The sequence below is a fragment of the Thamnophis sirtalis genome, unplaced genomic scaffold (assembly GCF_051295495.1).
Source record: "Thamnophis sirtalis isolate CommonGarterSnake01/CBP01778 unplaced genomic scaffold, rThaSir2_p1.2 scaffold_3, whole genome shotgun sequence".
In the NCBI taxonomy this organism is placed as follows: domain Eukaryota; kingdom Metazoa; phylum Chordata; class Lepidosauria; order Squamata; family Natricidae; genus Thamnophis; species Thamnophis sirtalis.
Window position 1 is genome coordinate 12,575,078 of NW_028261383.1, and position 18,383 is coordinate 12,593,460.

At 47.8% G+C, this 18,383-nt stretch overlaps 3 protein-coding genes across 4 annotated transcripts in view; 2 read left to right on the forward strand and 1 right to left on the reverse strand.

The window, feature by feature from the left end:
- Window positions 1–18,383, reverse strand: part of LOC106552957 (major histocompatibility complex class I-related protein 1-like) — a 554,120-nt gene that overhangs the window by 357,860 nt on the left and 177,877 nt on the right. The gene's annotated exons all lie outside the window — the stretch shown is intronic.
- The window catches only part of LOC106541424 (major histocompatibility complex class I-related protein 1-like), a 201,545-nt gene that overhangs the window by 69,276 nt on the left and 113,886 nt on the right, over window positions 1–18,383 (forward strand). The gene's annotated exons all lie outside the window — the stretch shown is intronic.
- The window catches only part of LOC106552817 (uncharacterized), a 33,557-nt gene continuing 19,752 nt past the window's right edge, over window positions 4,579–18,383 (forward strand). The window contains exons 1-5 of the mRNA XM_087711125.1: window positions 4,579–4,731; window positions 6,071–6,316; window positions 8,381–8,656; window positions 10,655–10,942; window positions 13,688–13,753. Of these exons, the coding sequence (XP_087567251.1) occupies window positions 4,596–4,731; window positions 6,071–6,316; window positions 8,381–8,656; window positions 10,655–10,942; window positions 13,688–13,753 (1,012 nt within the window). The 5' untranslated portion in view covers window positions 4,579–4,595. The remainder of the gene's footprint in view (window positions 4,732–6,070; window positions 6,317–8,380; window positions 8,657–10,654; window positions 10,943–13,687; window positions 13,754–18,383) is intronic.

Genomic DNA, 18,383 nt, shown 5'->3' on the forward strand with positions numbered 1-18,383 from the left:
TAATAACCTCTTTACATTGAACTTAGCTCCTCCTTGATAAACTAACTTTAAACAATTTAAATCATTCCTGATCTTAAGCATAGGCTATCTGGAATTTCTTAGTCCCATATTTATTTTGTATATAATCAATCCATTTTTTCCAGTCTCGTTTATATCTCTCATTTGAGTGGTCTTTAAGATATGCAGATATTTTAGCCATCTCGGCTAAATTTGTGACTTTCAATGTCCATTCTTGGATTGTAGGCAAGTCTTCCTTCTTCCAGTATTGCGCCACCAACAGTCTTGCTGCCATTATTAAGTGCAAAGTCAAGTTAATCTCTACTGCTGTATAGTCAGTAATTATACCTAACAAAAATAACTGAGGAGTAAACTTTATCCTTTTTTAAAGAATATTTTGTATAATCCACCATATTTTTATCCAAAATGCCTTAACCTTTAGACAAGTCCACCACATATGGAAATATGTAGCATTGAGAGAACCACATCTCCAGCATTTGGGTTGTAACTTCGGATACATAGAAGCCAGCTTTTTAGGATCTAAATGCCATCTATAGAACATCTTGTAAAAATTTTCTCTCAGATTTTGGGCTTGTGTAAATTTCACATTTCATACCCAAATTCTTTCCCATGTCTCCAACATTATTGATTCTTCAATATTTTGAGCTCACTTTATCATACAATCTTTAACTAATTCTGTTTCGGAATCCATCTGTACTAATATATTATATATCCTATTCCTCTCAGCTGGGGGCGTTTTCCTCTCGCGCTTCCTCTTGATGATGTGCGGACGGGCAGGGGGAGGGAGCTGGAACCGGTTCTAAACGGCACTGTAGAATTGTGGAACCTCTTCTATAGAAGAGCTTAGAACTGGCAGGAACCCACCCCTGGCACACTGAAACAACATTGTCAAAAAGGCATTAAGAGTTTTTAAGCTAATCTTGCGTAGCTGCTTCTCTGGTAATATTGTACTACCCTATTTTCCCAAAAATAAGACCTTCCAGTATAATAAGCCCAATCGGGCTTTTGAGCTCAGGCACTAAAATAAGCCCTCCCCTGAAAATACGCCCTCCCCTAAAGTATTTAAATGCCAGTCCCCACCCTTTCCTAGGGGGGAGGGGGGGAAATGCCCCAAGCACCCCACGTGCACCTGCCATCCATGCAGAACGAACTCTAGCTACTGCACCCCTTCTCTTAGTGCCAGCCGCAAAAAGAGCAGCAGGCCCAAGAGCTTGTCAATCAGAAGGTCGGCAGTTCAGCGGTTCGAATCCCTAGTGCCGTGCAATGGAGTGAGCTCCCGTTACTTTTCAGGTCCCAGTACAGTTTGATTTCTCATTTTCTCTGGAAACATCCTCAGGGATTCTATCAGTAGGAAATAGGGATTTTAACTGAGTTTTCTGAAGTTATCAAACGCCTTTACAGAATGATGCATTTTTCACACTATTGCACAGGTGGTCGTCGACCTACAACCACAAGAGCCCAACGTTTATGTTGCTAAATGAGAAATGTGTTTAAATGAGTTTTGCTCCATTTTATGACCTTTCTGGCCCCATTTCTTACGCGAATCACTGCAGCCGTTAAGTTGGTAGCGTGGTTGTTAAGATAATCTGGCTTGGCTTGTACGAAGATCGCAAAAGGGGATCACATGACTCTGGAACACTGCAACCGTCATAAATATGAATCGGTTGCCAAGTGCCTGAATTTTGCTCATGTGACTGTACCGAGGCGGCAAGGGTCGTAAGTGTGAAAAATGGTCATAAGTCAGTTTTTTCAGTGCCGTTGTAACTTTGAACAGTCACTAAATAAACTGTTGTGAGTCTAATCTTTTCTTCTCCTGATCTGGTCCTTTCCACACTTTTTTTCTTTTATAAAGGTTTCTATTCTATTTTCTGCCAAAAAAGCCAACAGCAGCTGCCAAAAAAGGCAACACAGTTCTAGGCTGCGTAAACAGTGGGATAGAATCAAAATCACGTGAAGTGTTAATACCACTTTATAATCCCTTGGTAAGGCCACACTTGGAATTCTGCATTCAGTTTTGGTCTCCACGATGTAGAAAAGATGTGGAGACTCTGGAAAGAGTGCAGAGAAGAACAACAAAGGTGATTAGGGGACTGGAGGCTAAAACATATGAGGAACAGTTGCAGGAACTGGGTATGTCTAGTTTAATGAAAAGAAGGACTAGGGGAGATATGATAGCAGTGTTCCAATATCTCAGGGGTTTCCACAAAGAAGAGGGAGTCAAACTATTCTCCAAGGTACCTGAGGGTAGAACAAGAAGCAATGGGTGGAAACTAATCAAGGAGAGAAGCAATTTGGAATTAAGGAGAAATTTCCCAACAGTTAGAACAATTAATCAATGGAACAGAAATTGCCTCCAGAAGTTGTGAATGCTCCAACACTGGAAGTCTTTAAGAAGATGTTGGTTAGCCATTTGTCTGAAATGGTATAGGGTTTCCTGCCTATGCAGGGGGTTGGACTAGAAGACCTCCCAGGTCCCTTCCAACTCTGCTATTGTATTGTATTTTAAGCACTTAGGTTGTTTAAGTACTTACCTTGAGTACCGTTAGCCTGTTTCCTAAGAGCATTCAAAGAAATATAAACTAGCCAAACAGGCTGGGATTGCATGACATGCTGAGTTGGACAAGGAGAAAGAAGGGTGAAGAGACCCATTGCGGTTAAACCCTCAGCCTGGAAGTAGAAAGATCCACGAACAAGTCCTTCCTTAGCCATGGAAGTTCCCCGGGAGACCTTCTCGCTCAGCCCAACCAACCTCCAGACCCGAGTGGGGCAAATGGTTCCTGTAGTCTGCAATTTTTTTTCCTGGAAATCCGTTCATACTCCCACACCTTTCGAAAGGTCTTCATCCCAAGTTGCACAGCGAAAAGTCTGTAGAGATTCTCATCTACGAGAAGCAAAACATTTTCAAAGGAAAAAAAACCAAGAAATTCCAGTTGCCTCTTGAAAAAAGCACCGTTGGGACAACCATGGCCTGGATGGCTGATGAATCTCTGCAGACTTATTCCAGGTGTGGTCTTACCAAAGCCTTATAAAGTGGTGCTAAGCTCCATGTGATTGTGATTCTATCCCTGTTAATGCAACTGAGGGTTGCTTTGACTCTTTTGGCTGCTGACTCATGTTTAAGTGATTGTCCACTAGGATTCCAAGATCCCTCTCTCAGTTACTGCTACTGAGCCACGTTTCACCTAATCTGTTCCTGTGCATTCGGTAGAGGCTTTACTTTTCTCCACGTTGAATTTCATTTTCTTAGATAGCCCAGTGTTCAGGTCTGTAAGGTCTTGTGAATCTTGCAGACACTCCTATCTTCTGCAGTGTTTGAGTATTCTTGCCAGCTTTGTGTCATCTGCAAATTTGATTCCCTGGTCTAGATTCTTTATGTAGATATTTTGCCACCTTCTTCAAGGGTCTCTCTGTCCCCCACGCCCACCTCACCACCCGGAAATCCCTGCGCCTGGAAGTTGGAAGAGCCCCAAGGAACGGAAAGGTCCTTATGGCAGGAAGAATCAAATCTAGACAAACTCTCTCTTTGATGGATTTATTTTTTGCAGGATTGGGGGAGGGGCCTCCTGGTGTCCATTGTTTCATACGTTGTCTGGGGCACCATTTTTCTTTCCCCCTGATTTACACACCAGCACAATTTCACATCTGTTGTTGCTGTGCCAACCTCAGAGACTGCAACCACAAAGAGAAATACCCAAATCACTAAAAAAAGAGGGGGGCAGGATGAAGAGAAAGCACATGCATGCATGGCTGCCCTGGAGAGTTTACTTTCAGTTTGTATCTATTATTTGCCCGAGTGTTATTGAGGTTGAAGCTGAAGAAGTCATTGAAAGGTAGGACGTTGTAGCAGACAATTTTGTGTACTGTGCTTAGGTTTGGCCTCTATTCAGCAGAGGGGGTCAGCCTCGTTTATCTCCCCGGAGAGAAAGGGGGCCTTTCCTCTGTTCCCGTCCGGAGAACGCTGTGGCCAGGAACCGCTCGCACAAACCGAGCTGCGGCCCGAGAATCGAGGTGGGACGTGAAGGGCGGAGTGGGTGTAAGTGAAGGGCGGCAAGGACGCCAAGGCTCCCGCTCCTTCCTCTGTGGCGTTGGGAAGTCCGTAGCGCGGTCTAGAAGGGAGAGGCAGCGGGCTGGCTGTTGGGGCACCGAGAAAGCGAGCCTCGATCCCGAAGACAGCGAGTGAAAGTGGTCTGCTGGGAGTTTGGGTCCCTATGGAATCTTCAGCCTTTGGTGGCGTCGGGCGGGAGGGATGCCCGCAGCATCCTCTCACTTTCCCTGCCTTTCTTCAGTCCTTTCTCTGGTTATAAATCCATGACCCAACGGAGCTGAAAACTGAAGCTACAAAAGAGGGTGAAACACACAGACACACGCACACACACACAAACACTTACTTACTTACTCCCTCCCCTCGGAAAAGATTGGAGAGGTGGCAAGACTTTTTTTCCTCCTCGGAGGATCTTATCCTCACCCCGGGCGTCCCTCCTCCAGGGCTCCGGAAGACGAGAAAAGGGCGGCGCTGTTTTCTCTTCCGCAAACTTTGGACCTCACCTGACGTCTTTGGCGATCCTTTCAGTCGCTGGATGCAAACTGGTGGCTCCGGCCGCAGGTGCAAAAGGCCTCCCTGTTGGGGGGGCGGAGGGGCGATGCCGCTGCACCCGGGGCCCCTCCTGTCCCTCGTGGCGGCGCTGGTGACTTTCCTGCCGGGGGGCTTTTGCGGTGAGTTTCTGGGAGTGAAGAAGGGGGGGGGGGAAGAGCCATTATCCTTGGTTGGGTCTTTCTCCCCCTCCTTCCCCAGCTCCTTTCCCAGAAGGAAACGGCTTCCTTCCTTCGCGCTACGCGGAACCTTCTTTAAACACTTTGGTGTTCGATTTGTAATCAATTTCCATTCGCATTAATGAGAAAATAGAGCGTGAAAGGTGGGGGGAAAAGCCATTCAGAGTTCAGATAGGTTGCCTTCCTCCTCCTCCTTCTCCCCGCCCTTCACGGTCTTCCTGCTCCTCCTCTTCATCCCCCCTCCCCCTTCTCCTCTTCCCCTCCTCTTCCTCCTGCTCCTCCCCCTTCCTGCTCCTCTTCATCCTCCACCTGCTCCTCTTCTCCTTCTTCCTCTCCTTTCCCCTCCTCCTCCCCCTTCCTGCTCCTCTTCCTCGTCCTCTCCTCCCTGCTCCTCTTCATCCTTCCCTGCTCCTGCTTCTCCTCCTGCTCTTTTCCTTCTTCCCCCTCCTCCTCTTTCTGCTCCTGCTCCTGCTCCTCCCCCTTCCTCCTCCTCCTCTTCCCCTCCTCCTGCTCCTCTTCTCCTTCTTCCCCCTCTTTCTCCTCCTGCTCCTCCCTCCCCCTTCCTACTCTTTCTCCTCTTGCTTTTCCTGCTCCGGGTAAAGAGCCGAGGTGGCGCAGTGGTTAGAGTGCTGTACTACAGCCACTTCAGCTGACTGTTATCTGCAGTTCGGAGGTTCAAATCTCACCTGCTCAGGGTTGACTCAGCCTTCCATCCTTCCGAGGTGGGTAAAATGAGGACCCAGACTGTGGGAGCGATATGCTGACTCTATAAACCGCTTAGAGAGGGCTAAAAGCCCTATGAAGCGGTATATAAGTCTAACTGCTATTGCTATTGCTCCTCCTCTTATCCCTTCCTCCCCCCTTTCCTGCTCCTCCTCCAGCTCCTCTTCCCCCTCCTCCTCCTCGCTCTCATGTGGTCCTGCCCAGCTCCCTGCCAGCAGACCTCACGCTGGCCTCCAAATGTTGCCTCTCTGGGGAGCAGCCATGTTTCCAACTCACTTGTTAACCTCCTTCCAAATAGGGTCCCATTGATTCTCCCTGCCTTTGGCAAAAGGGGTTGGACAGGCCCACAGGAGCTGTGCCAGCCACCTAGGCAGTTGTGGGCCTGTCCAGCTGTTTCCCAGGTCAGCCGAGGGCTGCTGGACCTTCCCAAGCAGAGCTGAAAAAAGAGGTAGTAGACCACTTCTGGGATGGAGGTAGCTAGATAACATTAAGATGTTGGTGGGGATAGAGCTGCAGTGCAGACCCTCAAATTCTCCTCCTCTCCTTCTACCTTCTCCAGGCTCTCCCTCGCACTCCCTGGGCTACTTCTACTGGCAACTGCCAGAGCCCAGCCAGGGGCTGCCCCAGTTCTTCCTTAGGGGCTACTTGGATGACCAGCCCATTGCTCGCTTTGACAGCCTCACCAGGAAGATGGAGCCTCTGGTGCCCTGGATGGAGGAGGCCGAGAAGGAGATGTTTTTGGCCCCTGAGTGGGTCTTTGGTGCTGACCTGGAGCAGTTATCACAACGGGACCATCATGGTGGAGGTGAGCAGAGCCAGTGACATCTTTGGCTTCCAAAAGTGTATTTTGTTTCCTTAAAAAGAAAAATACACACACCAAATACACCACGCACATTTTTCTCCCTCTTTCTTCTCCTCCCTTACGCTTTATATGCCTTGCTCCACCCCAAAGTTTAATTGGATCACCTGACTAGACTTTGCTCCTTGTGGAATGAAAAGGAGAAAGAGAAACCAGGTTTTGCTACCAAGGAGATAAGATAGTCCATTTAGCCTTAACTCAGCTTTATGTATGTATTGATAATTTGTTATTTGTGCATTGACCTATTATTATTTGGCACATAGAAATGGTCATAAGGTCTTGTATCTATTGGTATGGAATTAAATTGTTTTGCTAGGAGGGATGACAGCAACAGATCTTCTGTCTTCCTGCTCAGGAATACCAGACTATTAAGGTGATGGACAAGAACCTGGCGTCAAGTGTACTCATGCTGCTTTCTTTTTTACTGCTTCTCAGCTTGCCAACAATCTGGGAGGGGGGGAGGGAAGAGGGAAATGGAATGTGAGTTTTAAACATCAGCCCATAAGAACCAAGGTCACTGCAGCAGGTGTTGGCCAGATTTTCAAGACATCTTCTCATAACAATATTGTGACACTCAATTGGACAATGAGACCGACTGTCAGGCCTGCAGTTATATCCCTTTTAGGATCTTTGGCCTGCCACACTGTCTCTTATTTCATTATGCTGTTTCATTAGTGTAGTGGTTGGGAGGGGGGAATAGAAAGGAGTAGAATTGTGGAATGTGTTGTTGTCATTCTTTTCTAGAAGCCCAAGGTCATATTTTGTCTCTGCACCTCTGCACCTGACCGGAACCAGCTGGGTGGAGATGCCAGTGTAGGTGAAGAAGATTGGACCATGTGATGGGTTTATGGGTGTGGGGAACAGATCATGAACTTTCAACTGGGTGGAATCCCAGGAAGTTTCAGATTTGGGATTTCACAGATGTACCAAGATGTCTGATTTATTAAATTGGAACTTTAAGGATAGTTTTGCCTTGGACTCTGATTTAATTCTGCATGATACTTGGAACGCTGACACAGGCATTAATAGGAGGGAGGCAGGATTCCAAACTTCAATTATATTGAATTACCTGGGAATTAGCCAGAGTTGGTTCTACTTTCATTCTGTGCTGAAATGATGTACTCAATAAAGTTTTGCATTAAGAGATCAAATCATCTCAACGGTGCTTGCTGGGTTGGGTTCATCCATCGTAACCTTGACTCCAGGTACCAAATTGCTTAGGGATGTTTTTAGTGATGAGGAATGTTATTGATAATATAAAATCTTTCCATACCTTGTAACCTTTAACTGAACTGTGTTGTTATGACTATTGAAGAGGTATGTCCAATGTTTTTCTTAAAGTTAAGACTGAAAAATGCTTAAGCTACTTGTGACTATGATTGCTTTTCAAGTTGCCAAAGAACTGAAGGGGAAGAGAAGGGTGAGATGCCAATTGTAGATGTAAGATTGTAGATGGGGATACAATCTTCAACCGTGAGAGCCAAGGACACTTCTGCAGGTGTTGCCCAAGACATAGACTATTATCAAAACAACTGGCTGATTCCTAATTGGACCATGTGACCTATTCCATGGGAGGAGGGGATGAAACTCATTTTAATTATGCATGTTTGTGCAGGAAAATTTAGAGTTGGTTTTGCTTTCTTCTGTACTCAATAAAGTTTTGCTTTGGGGATTTTAAAGTGCTTGAAGATCTCTTTTTATTGAGTCTGTTAGTCGGATGGTTGACCCTTAATGATTGGTCTGTAATTGCTTCATGCAAATGGATGCTTTTCAAATGGTATAAAAAGGGGTTTACTCTAAGCAGGTTATACCTATTTTGGAACTTGCTTCCTGGTAATCTTTTATTTACAAATAAAAGCCTTTTTTTCTTGCCGCCTATCTGGTGTGGTTCATTGAGCCCACACACCAGGTAAAAGGACTTTAGGTTTCTGGAACACAGGTAGATGTTACTTGTGTGTAGGGAGAGGGATTCTGGTCCATTCTAATTCACCTCTTCCTGGTCTCTTTCAGGGCTTCACACCTGGCAGGTGGTTTTGGGCTGTGAGTTCAGAGAAGACAGGAGCAAAGGAGGCTTTTTGCACTATGGCTATGATGGGAGGGACTTCATCAGCTTCGATAAGGAGACCCTCAGATGGGTGACAGCTCAGCCCCAGGCCCAGAAGGTCAAGAAGAAGTGGGAGGAGAATCCAGAGTGGTCGGAGAAAATGAAAGCCTTCCTGGAGAAAACCTGCATTGAGTGGTTGCAGACATACCTGTTGTATAGAAAGAAGGTTCTAGAGACAATAGGTAAGTAGTGGTGAGGGAGGGTTTCCACTGTGCAATATTATTTATTTGTTTGTTTGTTATGTATTTAGAATAATGTATTAACTTTATATAGCCACCAAACAAACACATACACAGTAGTGATTCTGGGTGTTGTAGAACATTAAACATCCACAGTTAAAAATGTTTAATCCCATCCCACCCTGTGGTGGTGGTAACAACAGAATCAAAGGGAATGGATGACTGCGAGAAGAACCTGTTTGTCCAGGAAAGGACATAAATGGTGCACAACACACAGTTGTGCAAGGATCCTCCTGGCAACAATGACTCCGTGTTTCTCAGGCAGGAGTCATGAGTCCAGGAGAATCCCCAGATTATGCACTGGATCTGTCTGGGACAGTGAAAGCCCATCCATGATCGAAGATGGTACTTCTCCAAAAACCAAGAAGCCATGGACACAAATCCACACCATTTTGTCAGGATCCAGTTTTACTATCGCTCCCCATCCAGAACTCAAAAAGCTCCAGGCGCATCCCAAAGATCATCTCTCCCAGCGGTTTCATTTAGATGTCAAACAGAAGCAGGGAAAGCATTGACCTTTGAAGGACCACACAAGGCAAGGGTCAGACCTCTCATTGCCAATCAACACTGCTTGGAAATGGGCTTCAAGAAAGAAGGCAAACCAGTGGCCCCCACTCCCAGTCCCTGAAGCAGCTTCGCCTCTCATCCAAGGGATCTTGGATGAGAAGCCAAACATCTTCAAAGAAAAACCAGGAGGTCCAGTTGCCTCTTGGAAAAGCACCTTTGGGAACAACCATGACCTGGATGTTTGAGAATCTCCCTAGACCATCCAAGGTCAATGGTATCAAAAGCCTTTTTTTCTGTAGGTTCCCTCTTCTCTCCCTATATTATTTCTGTCCTACACAGCCAATGGCACAGGATGACACAGTGACTTAGTGGTTAAAGATGCTGGGTTTCTCAGCTGGAAAGCTGACAGCCTTGGTTTGAGACTCGAGCATCATGAGTCAGGGTGAGCTCCAGGGGTGGGATTCTACCAGCTTGGACTGGTTTGGGCGAACTGGTAGCTCTGACAATCAGCTGGGAGAGAACCAGTTCGCTCCCATGATCAAGTGGGCCCACCCACCCACTCCTGCCCTTTACTGACCTATATCTTCTCAGCTGAGTCACGCGGCAGAGTGGATTGCCGCACCTCATCTGTTTCCCTCCCCAGCAGAATCACTGAACCAGTTGTTAAACCGGTAGGATCCCACCACTGGTGAGCTCCCATTACTTGTCCCAACTCATGTGCATCTAGCCGTTCGAAAGCCTGCAAATGCGAGTAGATAAATAGGTACCACTTTGATGGGAAGGTAACAGTGCTCCATGACATCATGCTGGTCACATGATTGTGGAAATGTCTTCGGACAGCACTGGCTAAATGGCCTTGAAAGGGTGGTGAGCACTACTCCTTTAGGCAACAATGACTATCAGATTAAAATCTGCAGGGACTCCTTTACCCTTTTTTACACAGCCAAGCCATCCTCCAAGCACTGGGCAGAAAAATGTTTGGTTGTATCAGATTACAGAAGGACAATAGGCAACAGGCAATCCTCTATGCTCCCCAAAACAAGTTCTTCAAAGCTAACTGAGCAGGAGATCAAAGCTGAAAGATCCAGTTCTGGTTGCCTGAGAAAATCTTGCAAAACAGTAGAAATTTTAACTGCATTTGAGGCAGAACAAAAAGATGAATCTGGCCCTTATTTGCATTAGGGATAGCATGGAATGTTTGAATCAAAATTTAACCAAACCAAACCAAGCATTAGCATTATTTGGATCAGACTAGGAACTTTACTCCAAATAAATGTATAGCTTCACTGCCCCATCTTTGAAGGTCCCATGGGTCCAGGAGATCAGAGGAAATAGTGGGTTGAGGATGGCCAAAGGAGGTCTTCTTCCCACTTATTAAACCACTTGACAGAAACTCTAGAAATCCCAGGAACTCTGTTGTTGCTGTTTCTGCAGAGCCTCCGGTGGGGAAGGTGACCCACAAGGTGGTGGATGACAGCCTGGAGGTCCTCATCTGCCAGGCCTTTGGATTCTACCCCAAGGAGATCCAGGCCACCTGGAGGAGGGATGGAGAAGTCTGCCAGTATGAGATCCTCCAAAGGAACGTTGTGCCTAACTCAGATGGGACCTATAATGTCCAGCTCAGCATTGAGATCGACCCCAAGGAGAGGGATCATTATCAGTGTCACCTGGAGCATGAGGGCTTGCAAGAGACCATGGTCTTGGCTTCCCAGGAGGAAACAGGTGAGAGACAGGTAGAAGTAAATTTTTTGACCAATATTGAAAAATGCAGGGAGATGAAAGCTTTCTCCTGCCCCGTCTCAAGTTTTCTGGCGGACAGCAGCAAATATATCTGCATTTAGCAATGGGGGAGAAGCAATTTCTTGGGGAGCTGGGAGTGGAAACCTGAGGACAAAGATATAAAGGTATAAAGATGATTGACATAATATAGAATAATGGAATACAGAGTTGGAAGACTTTGGAGGTCTTCTAGTCTAACTCCCTGCTCAAGCAGGAGACCCTATAACCATGATGGCGAATCTCTGGCACACGTGCTAGAGATAGCACACAGAGCCCTCTCTGTGGGCACGCCCGTCATTGCCAGCTGCTTGTCTGGTTTCCAACATGCACATGCACCAGCTGGTCTTCATGGGCGAAAACCAAGCCATTTTCCAGGACATTTCTGGATTGTTTTCAGGCCGTTTTATGGCGCTTCAGTGCCTGTGAAGACCAGCTTGCATCCGCAGAGACCATTACAAAAATGGCCTGAAAATGGGCCCCTAAACAGCCAAAAAAACAGGCACATTCAGCTAGTCTTTAGGTTTCCAGTGTGTGCACATGCATGTGTGTTCCGGTTTGGGCACTTGGTGCCGAAAAGGTTCACCATCACTGCCCTATAACATTCCAGACAAATGGATATCTAATCTCTTCTTAGAAACTTCCAGTGACGGAGAACCCACAACTTCTATGTGATAGAAGTTATCCAGTAGGGTAGGGTAGGGTAGCGTAGGGTAGGATAGCATGGGAGAAAAACTTTATTGTCACTTTAAATGTACACTAATCAGCATACGCTGAAATCAAATTTCATTCCATTCAGCTCTCAAAGGATAGCCACCTCCAATATATACTACATAAACATGATCCAACAAATGCTTATATCCAGATACACACACATACAACACAAAGGAACATCATAGTCTAGTTCAAATGTATACATATACATGGCAAAAATCTCACAAGACAATTTTACAAGAAAAATGTGACATAGGGAACAAAGCTGTTACAGAACTGGGTAGTCCTGCTAGAAATATTTCAAAACCTCCTCCCAGAGGGGAGAAACAGAAACAGACCATGAAATGGGTGTGTGGGGTCTCTAACAATGCTTTGAGCTCTAAGTGCATAGCGCTTATAAGCAGTATCCTGAATGACAGGAAATGAGCTTTCTATGATCTTCTCCGCTGTCCTCATCACTCTCTGAATGGACTTTCTATCTGAGGCTCTGCTGCCACCAAACCAAACTGTGATGCAGTTTCTTATAACACTCTCAATCGTGCCTCTGTAAAGAGTATCCAGGACAGAAAGATGTGCTCTCCTCATCTGACACAGGAAATGCAAACACTGGCTTGCACACTTCACCAAAGAGAATGTACGATGAGACCCAGTCAGATTATTAGTTATCTGCACCCCCAGATACTTAATACTGCTGACTACCTCCACAGCTGCAGCCTTGATGCAAAATGGAGTATGACTATATGCTGGGTCTTCCTAAGATAAAAAATTATCTCCTTTGTTTTATTTACATTTAGTACCAGGTTACTTTTATTGCACCAGTCCACCAAAGCTTCCACCTCCTCCCTAGAAGCACCTTCATTGTCCTCCTGGTTAAGACCCACCACTGCCGTGTCATCTGCATACTTCATAATATGATTCATAGCAGATTGGACACAGCCGTTGTGGGTCATCAAGGTGAACAGTAGCGGACTTGAGACACAGCCCTGTGGGGAACCTGTACTCAAGGAGATACAAGACAAACTGGGTAATGGAGTATTAAGACCTAATAGGCTCAGTTTGTTCACCAAATGCTGAGGCATGATTGTGTAGAACACCGAACTGAAAAAACCAAATAGCATTCGCAGATGCGTAGTTTTCTCCTCCATGTGTGCCAAGCTAAGATGAAGCCCATCATCTGTAGAGCGGTTCTTCCACTAAGCAAATAGTAATGGCCATCCTCCATACACTTTTGAATACAAGCAGACACAGTAGAAGCATATTCGTTCACATCAATATGTTGTCCATTCGTTGCAGCCTCTTTAAGTATGTTCCAATTTGTGCACCTAAAACAGTCTTGTAGAGCTTCTATAGCTCCCGCCGGCCACACTATCACCTGTTTCTTAGTTGGTATTTATCTGATTAACAAATGCTTATGTGCTGGCATAAGCACCATAGAGAGATGATCTGAAAAGCCGGGTAGGGTAGGATAGGATACAATAGGATATATGCAGAGATGGAAAATATGTTTTCCTATCTGGTAGAATTTTCTGATAGAACAAGTTATACCTTGTCATTCAATGCCCTTTTCAGCAGACTGTGTCAGTCCACCAGGTAGACCAGAATAAGGAACCAATGTCATATAATACTTTTTATTATAAAATTATAGTGATAGAATCTTACAATCTGAAACCTGCTTCCCCCTCTTTCCATTTATCTTCAAGTGAACTAGGGAGGGACTTCACATGTGTGCTTAACCTGATTTCTTGGCCCAGGCTGAATTCCCCATTATCTGACCACTGCCTTGTTGTGACCTTTCCTTTTGCCCTTCAAAGCCATTCATTCTTCCCCCTTCAGCCTTGGGGGGAGGGGCTCCCTTCAGGTGGGGGCACTTCCTGAGGCCAATGCAAGTTGGGAAAAGCTTCCATTACTTAGAGTCTCCACTTCAGGAAACTCAGCATCTCTCTAATCAGAACCATGTTTCTCCTTCCTTAACTACAGAGTGGTGGATTCCTGTGAAAATTGTGACTGCTTTACTCTTGGGATTTGAGACTCTGTTCCTGCTCTGTAAGTGAAACTCATCCATTAAGCCCCATCCTGTGTTTCTCTGTTGACTGACCAAGTGTGGAGTGTAGAGTCTCCTTGAAAGTTGGAGCCAGGAAAACGCACACATCATACCAGGGGTGAAATTCAGCAGGTTCTGACAGGTTCTGGAGAACCAGTAGCAGAAATTTTGAGTAGTTTGGAGAACCAGCAAATGCTACCTCTGGCTGTCCCCTGAGTGGGGAGGGAATGGAGATTTTGAAGTATCCTTCCCCTGCCATGCCCACCAAGCCACGTCCACAGTATTAAAAAAATTGAATTTCACCACTGCCCCACACACAAATCCTCTTCCCCACAAAGGGGCATGTGGAACAGGAGTCAGAAAGGAAGAAGAAGCTATGCAGCTTTTTTATTTCCATTTAAATCTCAGAATGTTCCACCTTCCTCTTGTCTTGGAGGAACCCTCTTTGGCCTTCAGAGGACCAAATATTAAGTGCTCAAGAATCAAACAAGTGTCTCATAAATGATCTAGGAAGTGCTAGAAAACCAATAATCCCACTCCAAAGAAGACCCATGTGCCATCTCACTTGGCAGGTGGGACCCTCAGGGAAGCTCTGGTGGAAGGCTGGGGCAGTGGAGGGAGGGTCCCCCTGCCCTCTGCTAGCTGTCACACCTTGGGACAGACAACAACTGGAAGGAATATCCAATGGTGGAAGGTGTTGCTGTTTCCTCTGCTCCTATTCAGCATAAGAGACATGAGAGGGAGGGAGGGTGCAGGACGTGTCTCCTCAGTTGAGCTTCACCAAGTGCGACTCAACACATCCATGTAGTTTTCTCAGCAAGAATTTGGAAGAGCCTTGCTATTTCCTTCTTCCAGGATGGCCATTTTGACTTGTTGACTAGTCTCGCTTGTCTAGCCCACTGATCCTCAGGCTGGCATTTCAAGAACAGCCAAGCTTGCTGGTTCTTAGATCTGGTTAGATTGAGATGAGGGCTTTAGGGTAAACGTCAAAACAAATGTCCTGAGAATTGGATTACCATGAGGAATAATACCATCTGTCCTGTACCAATGACATGATTCCTAGAGGTTGAGCATCATTGCTTAAAAGTTCATGATGATGATTTAGTACCACAGTCTGTTGGGAACAGCTCTGCTGGCCAGCTTTGAATGGCTTCAGTGGTGGTGGTGGGAAAACAGGACTGTATATCTACTATCTCTAAGAGCTCTGATAGGAACAAGGATTACTTGATTATTCCTCAATAACCCCCAATAAATGTTCATTTTTATTTCCCCATGCTCACCACCTCTTGAAAGCCAACAGTTTTTGCCCTGTCTATATGGGAAAATGGCCACCAATGGAGGCACACCAGTGGCGGGATTCAAAAAAAATTATTACCAGTTCTGTCGCGTGGCTTGGTGGATGTGGCAGGATAAGGATACTGTAAAATCTCCCTTCCCTTCCCACTTCAGGAGAAGGATACTGTAAAATCTCCCTTCCCACCCCATCCCAGGGGAAGGTTACTCTGAAATTTCCATTCCCTCCCCACTTTAGGAGAAGGATACTGTAAAATCCCCATTCCCTCCCCAATCCAGGGGACAGATACTGTAAAATTTACATTCCCTCCCCAATCCAGGGAAGGATACTGTAAAATCCCTATTCTCTCCCCACTCCAGGGGAAGGGTACTGTAAAATATCCATTCCCACACCATCCCAGGGGAAGATTACTGTAAAATTTCCATTCCCACCCCATCCCAGGGGAAGGAAAAGAATACCCAGGGGTGTTCAAAGTTGGCAGCTTCTGGGAGTTGAAGTCCACAAGTCTTAAAGCTGCCAACTTTGAACATGCCTGAGTTTTCTTCCTCCAGTCATGCTGTTCTTTCGCCGCAGCTGCTCTTTCGCCCGCCCGAACTGCCACGGTGCCGCTCTGGCAACCTTCGTCTGGACCCGGCAGCTGTGGTGATGTCATCAGCCTAGATCTGCTTCATCTTCAGTTTTTTCACCAGTGGCAGGGCCAGTGCCGAACTGGCCACTGTGGAAGATGCCACTGAGCCCCCGCTGCCACCAGAATAACTGCCACTGCCACCTCCTTCTCCTCCACTGCCTCATCCTCTTCCAACAGCATCGCCGGATTTGCCACCTGGCGCTGTGGCTGAGGTGAAGCCACCGAAGCTCTCGCTGGGGCATCTGCCTATGGCAGTGGCACCACCCCCTCTGCTCGGAGCACCTGAGTGGGCCCCGCATTACCCCCGCTGCCTCCTCCTCCTCCGCCATGCTTTTCGGGAGCCATGAGGCCTTTTTTCCTGTGGAGTGGGAGCTGGATGGCAGGTGCAGACCGATCGCGGGAAAAGGGCACCGGAGCGCTGGCAAAGATGTGGTGGCAAGGAGGAAGTGGAAGCGCTTCAACTCTTTCAGAGCAGCCCCGTTCGGTTTCTCCTCAGGCACCCTCTCTGCCCAGCCAAACCGAACGGCGCCACCACCGCCGCTCCTGCCCCCTTTGCTGCCTTCCTACTGGCTCCCGTGATAGCACCGTCCTGCTTTATTGGCCGATGGAGAACCCGCCCAGCCATGATGGCAGAATGATTCTGCAAGAGTTTGGTTAGACCGCGCATTTCCCCACTGGGAGCTTCCCTTTCCTGCCTTCCCCCTCCCTCTTCCTTTGAACTGAATTTGCGGGAAAAAGAAGCTGTTGCTTAGCAATAGCAGTAGACTTATATACCGCTTCATAGGCCTTTCAGGCCTCTCTAAGCGGTTTACAGAGAGTCAGCATATTGCCCCCAACAATCTGGGTCCTTGCTGCTTCGTCTCTTCCTTCCTCCCTCATCCCAACCCCCGGAGTACAGAAAAGAACACAACTGGTCTCACTTTGTCTTGATGACGTCGCCACAGCTGCTCTTTCACCTGCCTGGACGACCTCGACTCCGCTCCAGTTACCTCCGTCTGTCTGCGCCCAGCAGCTGCGGCAATGTCATCAAGACAAAGAGGCTTGGAGGTGAAAGGGCCTCCGTGCCCTACCTAAGTGGCAGTGGGGGCGCCTCCCAGCTGGGCTCTTCCCTCTGGAAGTGAAGGTTCTCGGCGCTCCGGGAAACCGTGAAAACGGCTTGGAGAGGAGTGTGGCTTGGTTTAGTCTCCCTGGAGCCGCGCGTCTCTCCCAGCCGCTTTCATGGCTTCCCGGAGCGCCGAGAACCTTCCTGCCTCCACTGGACTTCACGCTCTTCTCCATGCTCTCCTCAGCTCCTCATGACTGCAATAGATGTCCAGAAGTGGCATTTGGGGCTAATGGGCCTTGGGCTTCCAGCCCAACAGCCCCCACTGCTTTTGCATGTCTTTTGCATAAAGTGACCAGATTTTAAAATTGGTAAAGCGGGACACCATTGGCGGGGGGGGGAAGCAGGCCTTTTTCCATTTCAAGGAGCTGCCGCTTCTTCCACGGCCTCCCCCCCCACCCCTTGGAAAGCTTCGGGTGACTCCTGGGCAGTGGGTGTCCGGGCGGGAAGAGACGGAGCGATCGGATTGATCGGGATTTTTTTTTAAAAAAACACGCCGGATTCCTTGAATGCCCGCGTGTGTGCGCAATGCAGCAGGCCTTTTTCCATTTCAAGACCCTGCCGCTTCTTCCACTGCCTCCTCCCCTCCACCTCTTAGAAGTCCAGCCAGCTGCCCACCAAGCTCTCTGCGGAGACTCACCCAGAGTTTTCACCGCGATTTGCCTGGTGAGGGGAGGTGGCAGTTTGATGCAGACCAAATCCACATCCTGGTGCAGCAGGACCTCGTCTATCCAGCTGGTGTAGAAGGGGACACTCATCTCCTTGGCCAGTTCTTCCACCTCTTCCTGAGTGTGGCCCCAGAGTGCCTTGACCCCGAAGCCCTCATCCTTTAGAAGCGGAATGATGACCCGGGCGGTCAGGCTGGTGCTGAACACACCCACCCCGGGCAGCATGGTTGTTGCTGCTGCGGCTGCTTCTGCCTGCTTCCCTCCACCCTCACCTTTTTCCTCCCCTTCCCCCTCCTCCTCCTCCCTGCGATCTGGGTGTCGCCTTCTTTTCCTCCGGATTCGGCCCTTTCGCATGGAGCCTCAAGATTACAAGCAATGCAGGGTTGCTACGCTAAGGGCGCCCGGTCCCAACTGGGAACTGCTGCTGCTGCTGCTGCTGCTGCCGCCGCAGGGACCCAGCAGCACCCGATCCCTGCAGCAGTGGCTGGCTCTGCTCCCGGCTGCGGGCCCCTTTCCCAGTTGGGACCGGCGCCCTTACCATAGAAACCCCGCATTGCTCATAATCTTTTGGCTCTGCGCGAAAGGGCCAAATGCGGAAGAAAGGAAAGCACGTCGGGCATCCAGATCTCAGCGAGGAGGAGGAGGAGGAAGGGGAGGAAAAAGGTGAGGGTGGAGGGAAAGCAGCCGGGCAGCCTCCATCGGGCGGTGAGGCGAGCTGCGTGCAAGGCCGCTCGGTCAGCCCGCCCCGCGACTCCTGCTAGTGCTCAGCACGCGCAGCCACCGCGTAGCCTCCAGCCCCGCAGGCCGCCCTCCCAGGGCACAGCCACCTGCTATAGACAAGATAGACCTGGAAAAATGAGTGAAAATGTTTGCAAGAGGAAGCCACATGTTGGAGCCAAAAAAGGGGCGGGGCACCCTTTCTACAAAAATCAGGACTTTT